The sequence below is a fragment of the Octopus bimaculoides genome, chromosome 10, assembly GCF_001194135.2.
Source record: "Octopus bimaculoides isolate UCB-OBI-ISO-001 chromosome 10, ASM119413v2, whole genome shotgun sequence".
NCBI classification, from domain to species: Eukaryota; Metazoa; Mollusca; class Cephalopoda; order Octopoda; family Octopodidae; genus Octopus; species Octopus bimaculoides.
In genome coordinates this window covers 64045706-64058314 of record NC_068990.1, presented here as the reverse complement: position 1 = coordinate 64058314, position 12609 = coordinate 64045706, and the positions used below count along the sequence as shown (strand labels likewise).

The 12609-nt window shown below is 36.5% G+C and overlaps 1 protein-coding gene across 1 annotated transcript in view; it reads right to left on the bottom strand.

Annotated features, from left to right (window-relative positions):
• Nucleotides 1-12609, bottom strand: part of LOC106877714 (dynein axonemal heavy chain 5) — a 444169-nt gene that overhangs the window by 175845 nt on the left and 255715 nt on the right. The window contains exons 57-60 of the mRNA XM_052971252.1: nucleotides 8427-8580; nucleotides 5158-5322; nucleotides 3966-4154; nucleotides 1193-1349 (exon numbers count right to left, since the gene is read on the bottom strand). Of these exons, the coding sequence (XP_052827212.1) occupies nucleotides 1193-1349; nucleotides 3966-4154; nucleotides 5158-5322; nucleotides 8427-8580 (665 nt within the window). The remainder of the gene's footprint in view (nucleotides 1-1192; nucleotides 1350-3965; nucleotides 4155-5157; nucleotides 5323-8426; nucleotides 8581-12609) is intronic.

Below are 12609 nucleotides of genomic sequence, written 5' to 3'. Positions count from 1 at the left end.
AGTTGATTACAAGTGAACTCCATATTCCAGCTGTATAAAAAATGTAGTCAAAGTAAGGCTTGAAGGAAAATTAATTGAATTGTTACTAAAAATGTTGCACAAGCAAGCCTTAAAATTTAGTCTTCAGTGATTCAGTTGTGCTAGTAAAGAATAAAGTAGCTGTGAGTTCTGCTTGAACTTGAAATCATCTTTATAAGATAGTTGAAAAAGAAAACTAAACCAGTTGTATAACTGGGCTATTTTGGCTCATCATTTTTTTTTACCCCATTCACGTTTTTCTTACAATTACTTTTCTCTCATTACAAATATGCATGAAAATAAAAATTGATTGGTATCATGAACACAGGACCATAATTGGGTTTGCAAAAGAGAGACAATTATATAAGAATAAATGCAAAATTCTCATTCCTTCACTAAGTGACATACAGTTATTTATTTATATATATACTTTCCAACAAAATGACATCATGGCTCTTATTGGTTTGATCCAGTTGAATACAATTTTGAGAAACTAACAATATCTCTTCTTTCATGCTTTCCTTAGGCTTTCACATACATATACAGAGAAAGTGAAGTTTTTCATTTGGAACAACTAAACAGCTCAACAGAATCTGAACTTAACTCCACTCTATGTAATGTTAGCTGGATGAGAAACAAATTTTCTTTGTATGAAACTATTTCATGATAGATAACAAGCAGGGCTGCTTGTTATCAATTTTATAGTTTTGAAGGAATCTATTTATTTATTTATTATTATTATTATTATTATTATTATTATTATTATTATTATTATTATTATTGTTCAGTAGTTTTATTTTATTATTATTATTAGTATTATTATTATTATTATTATTTGTTTTCCACTGATAAGAACAACACATTAATAGCCAAGAGTTAGTTAAGCTGAGACAAATGGAAAGAAATAAATCATCTAAGAATACAAAAAAATACATGATTCTAGTTTACTGCATGTTCATCTTCCTACTTCAGCTAATACATATTCTCCAGTGAAGTAGAATAAGGTAAGTGTCTTACTCAAGCAACACAAGGAAATACTTTGAATGGTACACTATCCATAGAGACCATTTCTGCATTAAAGTCCCCCCACAAAAAAAAAACAAAAAAACATTGTACAAAGAAAGAGGAAGAAACAAACATTGTACAAAGAAAGGGGAAAAAACAAACATGGTACCTGTTTTCATCCTTTCATCAAGTAAACCAATTTCTGTTCTTTTCTCCAAATAAATCTGTTTATAACCAGATATGAATGAAAGGTAGGATTTGGGGGTGACATGGGTCTGTCTTCTGTAACGTTGGAAATAATCGACTGACATTTCAGCCACCACATCCTGGGAACAGAAAGTGTTATAGTACACTGAATGAGAGTATTTTTGAAGAAGTTATCAGGAAAGTTCTAAGATAATGGAATTGAGGAAAAGTTCATGACTTGAAAGTTTATTCTACTACATGTAGTATCCAAAATATAATCAGAAGTTCAGTCAACAAGTCTTAAAGTTTGCATTTCTTTGCTTTCTCTCAAAAACTCTTGTTTTATGAGATTAAGTTAAAAATATATCTTTCTAAATTATACTGCTTCAGGTTTTTAAATGTTTCACAATTGATTTTGGAGATTTTCGAGAGAAAAACATAATCGGATTACAATTAGCATAATTTTTTTATCAACGCTAAAATTACATACATCAAGTATTGTGAAGATATTTTAGGACTTTGTTAGACTGTCATATATAAGAATGCTTCCATATTTCTATGTCTGTTATTAAAGTATAACATTTCATGATGTATATATCTTTGACTGATTGCTGAGTTTCGTGAAAAAAGTACTCAATAATATCATCCACCATATCATCCATGCAAGCTCTTCATGAACTACCATATCACCCATATTCATTATTGAGGAACCATTATACCATCCACAGTTTATTATCCTGTTTCATAATATTGGTTTCAAATTTTGGCACAGAACCAGTAATTTCTTGAGAAGGGCTTAAGTCAATTACATTGACCCCAGTACTCAACTAGTACTTATTTTATTCACCCCGAAAGGACGACAGGTAAAGATGACCTTGGTGGAATTTGAACTTGGAATGTAAAGATGGACAAAATGCCACTAAGCCTGGCATATTAACAATTCTGCCAGCTAGCCACCATAATCATATTGGTTTCAAAACTTTGGCACAAGGCCAGCAAGTTCAAGGGTCAGCTCTAAGTCAATTATATCAACCCCAGTACTCAACTGGTACTCATTTCACTGGCCCCGGAAAGATGAAAGCCAAGTCAATCTCAGCAGAATTTGAACTCTGAACATAGAGACATGCTAACAATTCAGCCAGTTTACTGCCTTATTCTATTTAATAATATTGATAACAAACGTCCATACAAGACCAAACATCTTTGTGGAGAGAGTAAATCCTTTGAATCAACCCACATTGACACTATATTTTATTGGCTCTGATAGGTTGACCACAGCATTGCTTAAACACAAAATATTAACCCTTACAATATGGAATTGAGTATCTTTGGTTTCATGCAAGTGCACTAGAGACACAGGAATGGATATAACTCATTTTTCATAGTGGGCTGCTTTCTTGAATTCTTCACATTTCATATGATGTAGTGCACACATTTCATTTTTATTGATCTGCAGAAAGTGTTTGCTAGAAACGATCTGCATATGATTAGTAAAAACTGAATCCGTGAAGTGAAAGTTAAGTTTTGTAACTAAAGACAGCAAGACATTTTACCCAATGTTCTAATGGTTCTGCCAATCCCCTGCTAATAATATGGAATACTACTTAAATCAATGGTCTCAACCAGGGTCCATATGACCCTTGGGGGTTCATATAAGATTTTGTTGTTAAAATTTATGTGCAATAAATTGCTTATACTTCTACAGTACACAAAATATTTGAAGTTCTTTTATACAATTCCTAAGGATAATTAATTATAAAAATACAGTGGGAGAGTAAAAATAGGAATCACAGGGATCTATAGACAAAGAATGGTTAAGAACCACTGACTTAAAGCACCACAGTATCCATACTTTAAGACCATTCTGCTAAAAGAACTTCAGACAGTTATTGCTCAGAATCTCTTCCACACCTGTTCTTCCTTTATTCTTCCATAACTATTTGCTTCTCACTACACTTTGTTCACCAAGGGGAGGGGACTAGTCAATTACATTAACCCCCAGTGTTTCACTGGTATTTAATTTATCGACCTCAAAAGGATGAAAGGCAAAGTCAACCTCAGTGGAATTTGAACTCACAATGTAGCAATGGGCGGAACACCACTAAGCATTTCATCCAGCGTGCTAACGATTCTGCCAGCTCACTGCCTTATCCAAAGATTAAATAATCCTTTCTATTATAGGCACAAGGCCTGAAATTTTTGGGAAAGGGGCCAGTCAATTAGATCGACCCCAGTACGCAACTGGTGCTTAATTTATCGACCCCGAAAGGATGAAAGACAAAGTCAACCCCGGTGGAATTTGAACTCGGAACATAGTGACAGGTGAAATACCACTAAGCATTTTGTGCAGTGTGCTAATGATTCTGCCGGCTCACTGCCTTATCCTAAGATTAAATAATAACAACAGCAATATCTTCTATCTCTTTAACCATTGCCATCCCTATCTTCAGTCGTCATTATCACTACCTCATCATTATCATCACCATGATCACAACCACCACTGCTATTACTACTATAGGCTACACTTAATTGAGCCAATGAGAGAGCCTCTACATGGCTGCTTGAAACAGCAGCCAAATCTAAAAATCATGCTGAATTTTTTTAAAAAATTGAACATAGATAATATGGTTCTGGGTTCCTTGTACACAGGAAAAGGACAGCATGGTCAGGGTTGAGATGTGTTTGATCATAGGTCTCTTGAATCAAGACTGACCTAGGGTTAAATAACAACAAATTAACAAATTGAACAATCTTACCTGATACGTCCCCATTGTATTCACCACTGCTGTCTTCACCTCGGGAGAGCAGGCAATGTCAAAGTTGGAGAGGAAATGATGGGATACAGCCACCAAAGCATCCTTTGGCCATCGTTGGAACCAATCCATTGTACAACCGGATATCAATCCAGGGAACTTCAGTGATCGACTGCGGAACTTTTCCCCAACCTTGAAAAACAGTAACAAACAACAAAAACTAGAATAAGATGTTTTTTAGCCTGTCTTTTTTTTTAACAGGGTCTAATCAGAAGATGAGTTGTACCCATGGTTTTTTTTCCCCCTCTGCAGGATCTCCAAGATTTGGGGGGGGGGGGTAAAATATTGAGTAATTCTTAGACCACAAACCTAAGCCAAATGCTTGCAACAGAGTCGGTACTGTGAAAGTAATTTAAGGGCCTGTTGGAATTATTAAATTGGGTGACAGATTAAAAGTACTAATCAAGAACAAGTGATAAGCTTCCAAACAATTTCTGTTCACCTAATTTTACTCCTAGAATTTATACAGAACTGAAGCAAAAGTAGATTTCCCCTTTGCTCGGTGTCTTCTAGCATAAGTCCAGCATTCTAAGTAGTTAGATCAGTGGTTCTCAAATGGCATCCATATAAGATTTTAGGGTGTCCACACAAGCAAAATAGTAAATTGGGAACCCACAGGTAGTATTTTAAGGATCCTTGAAAGATTTTGAAAATAATTTTGGTTTAGATGTATTTATTGCAGAAACAGCTAGGTTTCTTTCTATAATGTTTTACATAGTTCAACCTTCACAAATTAATGTATGGAAAGTAAAATAGGAATTTTGAAAGAATTATCTATAAAACTAGATTTTTAGCATCGAGAGGCAATGGGGGTCCACCAGAGTAAAGTAGTAAGCAAAAGGGACCATATGTAAAAAATGGTTGAGAACCACTGAGTTAGATTGAATATGAAGCCACATGACTACAAAGCAGACTCTTAACTACATGGCCATAACTGTACCCATAAATATTTGTTTCCAAATATTAGGTCGTGAAGTATGAAATTTGTAGAAAAGAAAAACAAGTTTGCTAATGTTTTATAACTACAAGGTTCCAATTTAAATATGAACATTTTTAAAGTGGAATGTTTTGCATAATTGAACAAGAGATAATCTAAGGTGGATTAATGCAAAAGAATGTTAAGACAGGTACAAACCGGAGAAAAACAGAGAACAACATGAAGATTCTGTCGGATACGACTTAAGTAGTAATCGTATAAGTTCTCATTTGTTGGTGGACGTCGAGGGTATTCTTTCTTCATTTGAATTACAAGTTCCTGAAGGATTTCATCAATTTCTTCCCGGGCAAACAAGTTTGAAACCTACCGTGGTTGAAGAGGAAGATATAAGAAAAAGATGAATCATTTTATATAATAATTAACAGAGAAAGAAACAGAAGTAAATATTTATCTTATTTAAGGTGGTGAGCTGGCACAATTGTTACTCTACCAGACAAAATGCTTAGTGGAAATTCTGATTTTATGTTCTGAGTTCAAATACCATTGAAGTTGATTTTATCTTTCATCCTTTTGGGCCAATAAAGTAAGTACCAGTTGATTACAAGGGTCAATGTAATCAACTTAACTCTCTCATGAAATTTCTGGCCTTGTGCCAAAATTTGAAACCAACATTAACCTTTGAATTTATTAGCAAAATATTTGTGGAGCCTGGTGTAGCCATCCGGTTGCACCAGTCCTCAGTCAAATCGTCCAACCCATGCTAGCATGGAAAGTGGACGTTAAAAGATGATGATGATGATGATATCCTTGTTTCTTCTACCTTTTTCTTCATTCTACCTAGTTTCAAATATTGAATGCTGTGGATGTCTCGGGTTTTCCATTATTCACACACATGTTCACACAAAAAAAGAAAAAAAAAACACAATGATGGTTTGCTGCTACCTCTAGAAGTGTTTCTAAGGTGTGTATTCATGTATCAACATAGCCATGTGTACAAATGGAAAGGTGTATGGTAGATTTGTTGCAAGTATTATAAATAAATATGATGTGACCTGATTTCTTCTTGAAATGTATCACTCATAGAAGCTGAGGTGCTCATCTATTGACATAGCTTGCGAGGTAAAATCTAGATGGCATTAGTCTTAGCAGAGTTGTAGCTATAACAGAGTTGCCTTCATTTAGAGGAAATGGTCTTTCATATGACAAAATCACCCAAAGGCCATACATAATTCTTATGACAGATTTGAATAATGATATTGTTTACATTTAAAGCATATAAACAAAGTAAAAATACAGTTAGGAAGAGATAGAAAGAGAGAGAGAGAGCAACATTGGGAAGATGTGATGTTTTTACATCTTTAACCATAAGAGAAATCTTTTTTCTCCATGGTAACTGCAATGAATATTGCTTTTGAAGTTGAAATATGTTACAAACACATTTTAACTGAGCTAAAGTTCACTTATGCCTAAACACTACTTGGTGTTGATACTGCTGAACATACATACATACATACATACTTGCATACATACATACACACATACATACAAATACACACACACATACAATACACACACACACACACACACACACACATACAAATACACACACACACACATATATATTCTCTTGGGTTGGCTTCACTGATGAAGATTAGGAAAGCTGTTGTCCATCTCATCTGCACACTCGTTCGTGGCTGATATGGCCGATGTGGGATCAACATATCCAATTGCAATGATGACAGATGTATGATTGTCCAGGGTCTGATGGTGCAGCTGCATTATTTTTTCACCTCTGAGCTTTGTCTTCAAGAGAGGTACTGCGAGAGATCTCAAAGGCGGAAACAGCATCACTGATGGTATGGCACCAAGCGGCACAGTCAGCCGTTAGAGTGGACTACTCATGATAATCAATGTCACAAATGCTAAGGGACTACTTCAGGTAGTCCTTGTAATGCTCCTTTGGTGCCCTCCTGTTGCAGTGGCCAGTGGTGAGCTCACTGTCCATGATAATCTTGGGTAGGCATTGTCAATGTGTCCTGCTCAAGGTAGTCATGTCTCAAGTAAAATGGCTTCCAGGCTGGAGACCTTTGCACACCTGAGGACTTCAGTGTTGGTGATGTAGTCGCTCCAGTAGATGTTGAGGATAGTATGAAGGCAGCATTTGTTAATGGGGGTCCACATTGTCACCATATGCTGGTTGGGTGAGCACCATACTGGGCTAAAACTTCCAAAGAGTGACGCAAACCCCAAGTCCTACTTCGACCTCCTTGTGGTACCACCTGGATCTAAACCAAGAGGAGAGGATGACTGTGGGTGTATGGCGCAGTATAACCAGGCTGCTCCAAGCAGATGGGGCTCGTTAGCCATGATTGGCAGCCTGTCTAGGAGAAGGACATTCCAATATAAAACTTATGACCCAAGGACCTCTCTGCCATCATCCCTGCTTGCTGGGCCACAGCAGATAAACTGCAGGTGTAACGGGTGGGGCCAGTTCTGCGCAGACTGCACTTCACCTTAAAACTTCGTCATGCAGGCTGAAGGATCTGTCCATGTCCACGACCACGACCATGATAACAACTCTCCAAGCCCTGTAATGATGGGAAGGGGGTGAAAACGGCAGGTGGAAGATGTCACCGGAAGCCGCAGCTTCCAACCTACATGTAAGCTGTTTAGGACATTGGCCGCCTGGTGTTGACTTGGAGGTGACAACATCACTTGACAGCATCCCAAACGACCAAGCAACCTTATCTAGGGAGAGCACTGCTTGCTCCACTTGGAGAGGGGCCTAGAAAAGGTAGCCTAAAGAAAGTTTGTCTCCAACACACCCAGTTGGCAAACTGTGGCCAACAGGCATCTTCTTCAAGCCATCAAATATGTACAAATACAAAACGAAAGGGCTCCATACACCTTTCAAATGTTGCCAAATGTCTGAAGGTAGCATGTTGGAATGTCAGAACCATTCTTGACTCAGACAGCAGAGGTCACCCAGAATACCGATCCACTCTCATTGTACATGAAATGTCCAGGCTAAAAATTGATATTGCAGCCCTTAGTGAAGTCTGGCTCCTAGAGGAAGGCAGCTTGAAAGAACATGGTGCTGGATACACCCTATATTGGTCAGGCAAAAACCCATCAGAAAAACATCATTTAGATGTCTCAGGCGCCTTGAACACTTTCACCAATGCTGCCTTCGTACCATATATGGTAAATGAAAGAAATTCGATTTGTCTTACATTATCCAAGCTTAGATGAAGTTATTTTAAATGCTTATAAGCAAAATAAACCACAACTTATTCCTGAATCCTTAACAACAGATTCCATTAAAATGAACAAGACTATTTCACCAGTACTCTTTCCACTGAAATAATTAAATTCTGGGATGTGTGGAGGATATATACGCTATACCAAAAATAAAATATAGAAAAAAAAAACACAAAGCATTGGTAATGGTGATGGATGGAACTAACCTCTCCAGATGCCAGGATGTTGTTGAGATATTCCAGAAAGGATTCATCTTTGATTTCATTGTCTGTAAAGAGAAACGTGACGCTCTTGCCTTCTTGGCCAGCCATACGATAGAGGAATTTAAGGTCTTCCATCAGGTTGGACACATTGTATGATCTAAGAATGGAAATAATAATAATTATAATAATTTCACCAGAACAATGACAATGTGGTGGTGATGATGATGATGATGATGGTGGTGGTGATAACAACAGTGATGATATTATTTGTTGTGGAGGTAATTGGTGAGATGATGAAGATGGGGATGAAGAAAAGGGATGATTATTCTATGAATAAAAAAAGATGTTCGATCAGGAAGATGATGAAATAAATACATAGAAGAAAGATGACCCCCACCCCACCAAAAAAAAACCAGTACGGTAATAGATTCCCATGTAAGCATTAAAACAAAGTTCAATGCAATTGCAAAATCTGATTGCAACTCATGTGGTCTGTTTTACCCAATGAATTAATAAAGCCTTCATCTTGGACAAAGTAATGTTCCATGATATTGCATAACACTAAGCTGCCATCTGAACAAGTATGAAAATGGAAACTAAGAAACAGCTTATTATTTCACCTGATTGAATATAATTATAATCTTTATTATGTATTAACAAGTACTTTCCTTGCTTGTTATAAAGTGTGTGTGTGTGTGTGTGTGTGTGTGTGTGTGTGTGTGTGTGTGTGTGTGTGCGTGCATATGTGTATGTAGGTGTTTAAGAAGTTCACTTTCCAATTGTATGTTTGTGGGTTCAATCTCTCTCTATGCAGCACCCTTAAGCAAGATTCTTCTATTGTAGCCACAGAACTTGTAACTGTATTTGGAAAATAAAAACTAAAAAGAAGCTCATCATAAACAGGGTGTCCCAGAATTAATTATTTCAATGAAAGTGGGCAAATTTAAAAACAAAACTTATTAAATTTTATGTTTACTACTTAATTATAAATCTTACGTAAAAACTTTATTGAAAATTTCCAACATGTACTCTGTCTGTAACCTTACAAATTTCAAATCTTTATAACAGACAGGGAAACACATTTTGAAGCATTTTAGGAATTATCTCCTGCACTGCTAAGTGAACATGTTCTTTAAGTTCAGCTAAACAATTGCTCCATTTTGGGGGTGGAGGGAGAGAAAATGATTGCAGCCAAATTGAAAACAAGCCATCATGGATAGATAGGTGGGATCCAACAGGAATGAAAATAAAATTGTAAAGATTATAAAATTATAAAAAAAAAAAAAATTTACACACTTTTAATACATATTAAACATGATAAGCATAAATAAAAGTGAGTTTTTTAAAAATTATCCGATTTCACTGAAATCAATAGTTAATTCTGGGAGAACCTGTATACATGGCTCAACATGTGTATGTGCATGGAAAATGAATGTATAATGTAAAATCAAGAACAACTTAAGAAAAACAAACAGTATAGAGAAAACAAAGCATAATAAATTCACTGTTTAATGGAGTGTTATAACCTTTCAGATGTTAGTTGATCATCAGGAGTAAAAAAAAAAGGAGAGAGAGAACATGTGGTAAGAAGCTTGCTTCTCAACCACATCGTTCCAGGTTCAGAAGCCTTGTAAGTGGATTTGATAAACGGAAGCTGAAAGTAGCCCATTGTGTGTGTGTGTGTGTGTGTGTGTGTGTGTGTGTGCGCGCGGGCATGCACAAATGTGTGCTTCTGTGAGTGTATGTGTGTATCTGTGTGAGCTTGGGGGTGTTGGTGAGTTTGTGTCCCTTTAACTGAGTGGTTCAGCAAAAGTGACCAAAAGAATAAGTATCAGGCTTAAAAATATGTTAGTACTGGGGTTGATTCAATTGGCTAAAATTCTTCAAGGTGGTGCCCCAGCATGGCCACAATCTAATGACTGAAACAAGTAAAAGATAAAAGATAAAAGATAATGGCTTCAAATATTGACACAAAAGTGCGTGCACGCGTGTGTGTGTGGGGGTCAAGTTGATTATATCAACCCCACTGGTACTTATTTTACCAAACTCCAAAATGACGAAAGGCAAAGTTGACTCTGGGGGCATTTGAACTCAGAACATAATGGAAGAAATGTAGCTAAGCATTTTTTGGCACTTCAGTAATGATTCTGTAAGCTTGCTGCCTTAATATTATGATGAAATAAGGCAGTGAGCTGGTAGAAACGTTAGCACACTGGGAAAGATGCTTAACAACATTTCATCCATCTCTATGTTCTGAGTTCAAATTCCACTCAGGTTGACTTTGCCTTTCATTCTTTCGAGGTTGATAGAATAAGTATCAGTTGAGCACTGAGCTTGTTTTAATTATCTTGCCCCCCCCCCACTATGCTGGTCTTGTGCCAAAATTTGAAACCAATATTAAGATGAAGTAATGGAAGGGAAACATGGAAGTGGGGTATGGTGAAGCTGAGGAGAAATTCCTTTTTTTGAGAGGTGGTCAAGAAGTAAGATGGGGAGGTGTAGGTGGTGCAAGTGCCGTAGTGTGATCTTACTCAGCACTGACCATATAGGGAGTTGGTTCACGTGCATGAGTTTATTGAGGAGTAGATATGTGCATATGTTTAACTCAAATGTGTGTTATTGTGGAAGAACAGCAGAGTTGCCTAGAGCTATTGTGCATTCAAGGATTACAAGTTGTACATACACACACACACACATGCATGCATATAAATGTGTATTATATATATATATATATATATATATATATATATATATCTCGTTATACATGTATGTGTGTGTGTGTGTGTGCACGCATTAGTGCATGCGTATAAGAAGTAAATGAGATTTATAAATCCAGTCAGATATCTATAAAGCACTTGGTGTTAAACGAATATAGTTAACTATATCCAACAATCAGATACCAATAAATTCAAATAGAATTAACAACCGAGATAATTCTTCATGTATGACAAAGTAAATCTAAATATCACTTAGAGGAATTTCAAGAATAAGAATGGAGAAAATCACATCTTCAATTGGTGATTACACTATACAATACCCACTGTTATTTCTCTTATGCCAACATATATCTAAATACAGAAATAAGGTATGAAATATCAGTGAAATTGATGTATCCAAAAATATATGCCAACATAATGTTATCAAGACCATCCAAAATTGGTTAAATTCAAAGTAAAATAACAAAATATCTCTAAAAGAAGAGCACATACAAAAAGAACATTAAGGTGCTGGAGTGGCTGTATGATAAGTAGCTCGCTTACCAGCCACATGTCGGGGTGGTTGGCGTTAGGAAGGGCATCCAGCTGTAGAAACTTTGCCAGATCAGATTGGAGCCTGATGTAGCCATCAGGTCCACCAGTCCTCAGTCAAATTGTCCAACCCATGCTAGCATGGAAAGCGGACGTTAAACGATGATGATGAATATACAAGAGCAATTGTGGTTGTATAGTAAGAAATTTGCTTCGCATCTAGAAGGTTCCTGGTTCAGTCTTACTGTGTGATACTTTGGGCAAGTGTCTTCTACTATAGTTCTGGAATATGTGTGTATGTATGTATGTATGTGTGTGTGTGTGTATGTATGTATGTGTGTGTGTATGTATGTATATGTGTGTGTGTGTGTGTGTGTGTGTGTGTGTGTGTGCAGGCATGCGTGTGTATGCATGTGTGTCTATAGATATGTACATACCTATGTATGTCTTTGTGTTTGTATTTGTCCCTCACCATTGCTTGATGACTGGTGTTGGCTTGTTTACATCTCCCTAACTTAGCAGTTCAGTGAAAGAGACTGACAGAATAAGTACCAGATTTCAGGAAAAATAGTACTGGAGTTGGTTCATTCAAATAAAAACCCTTCAAATGACTAAAACAAGTAAAGGATAACAGATATCTATATACATAAGTATATGTATATCACACACACATACACACACTTACATAAACACACACACACACACATATATATACATACACACATATCATTATTGATCTTTGATGCTTATGTTAAAAAACTATAATCTTACCTTTATACGCACACACACACATATGTAGACATGTATGTGTGTGCATGTGTGTGTGTGTGTGTGTATATATATATATATGCATTGTTGTCTCTCAAATATTTAAAATCTACAATTAAGAGCCCTATCTACTCGCTGACGGTAACCCGCCCTCCCACCCCCTCCACCGG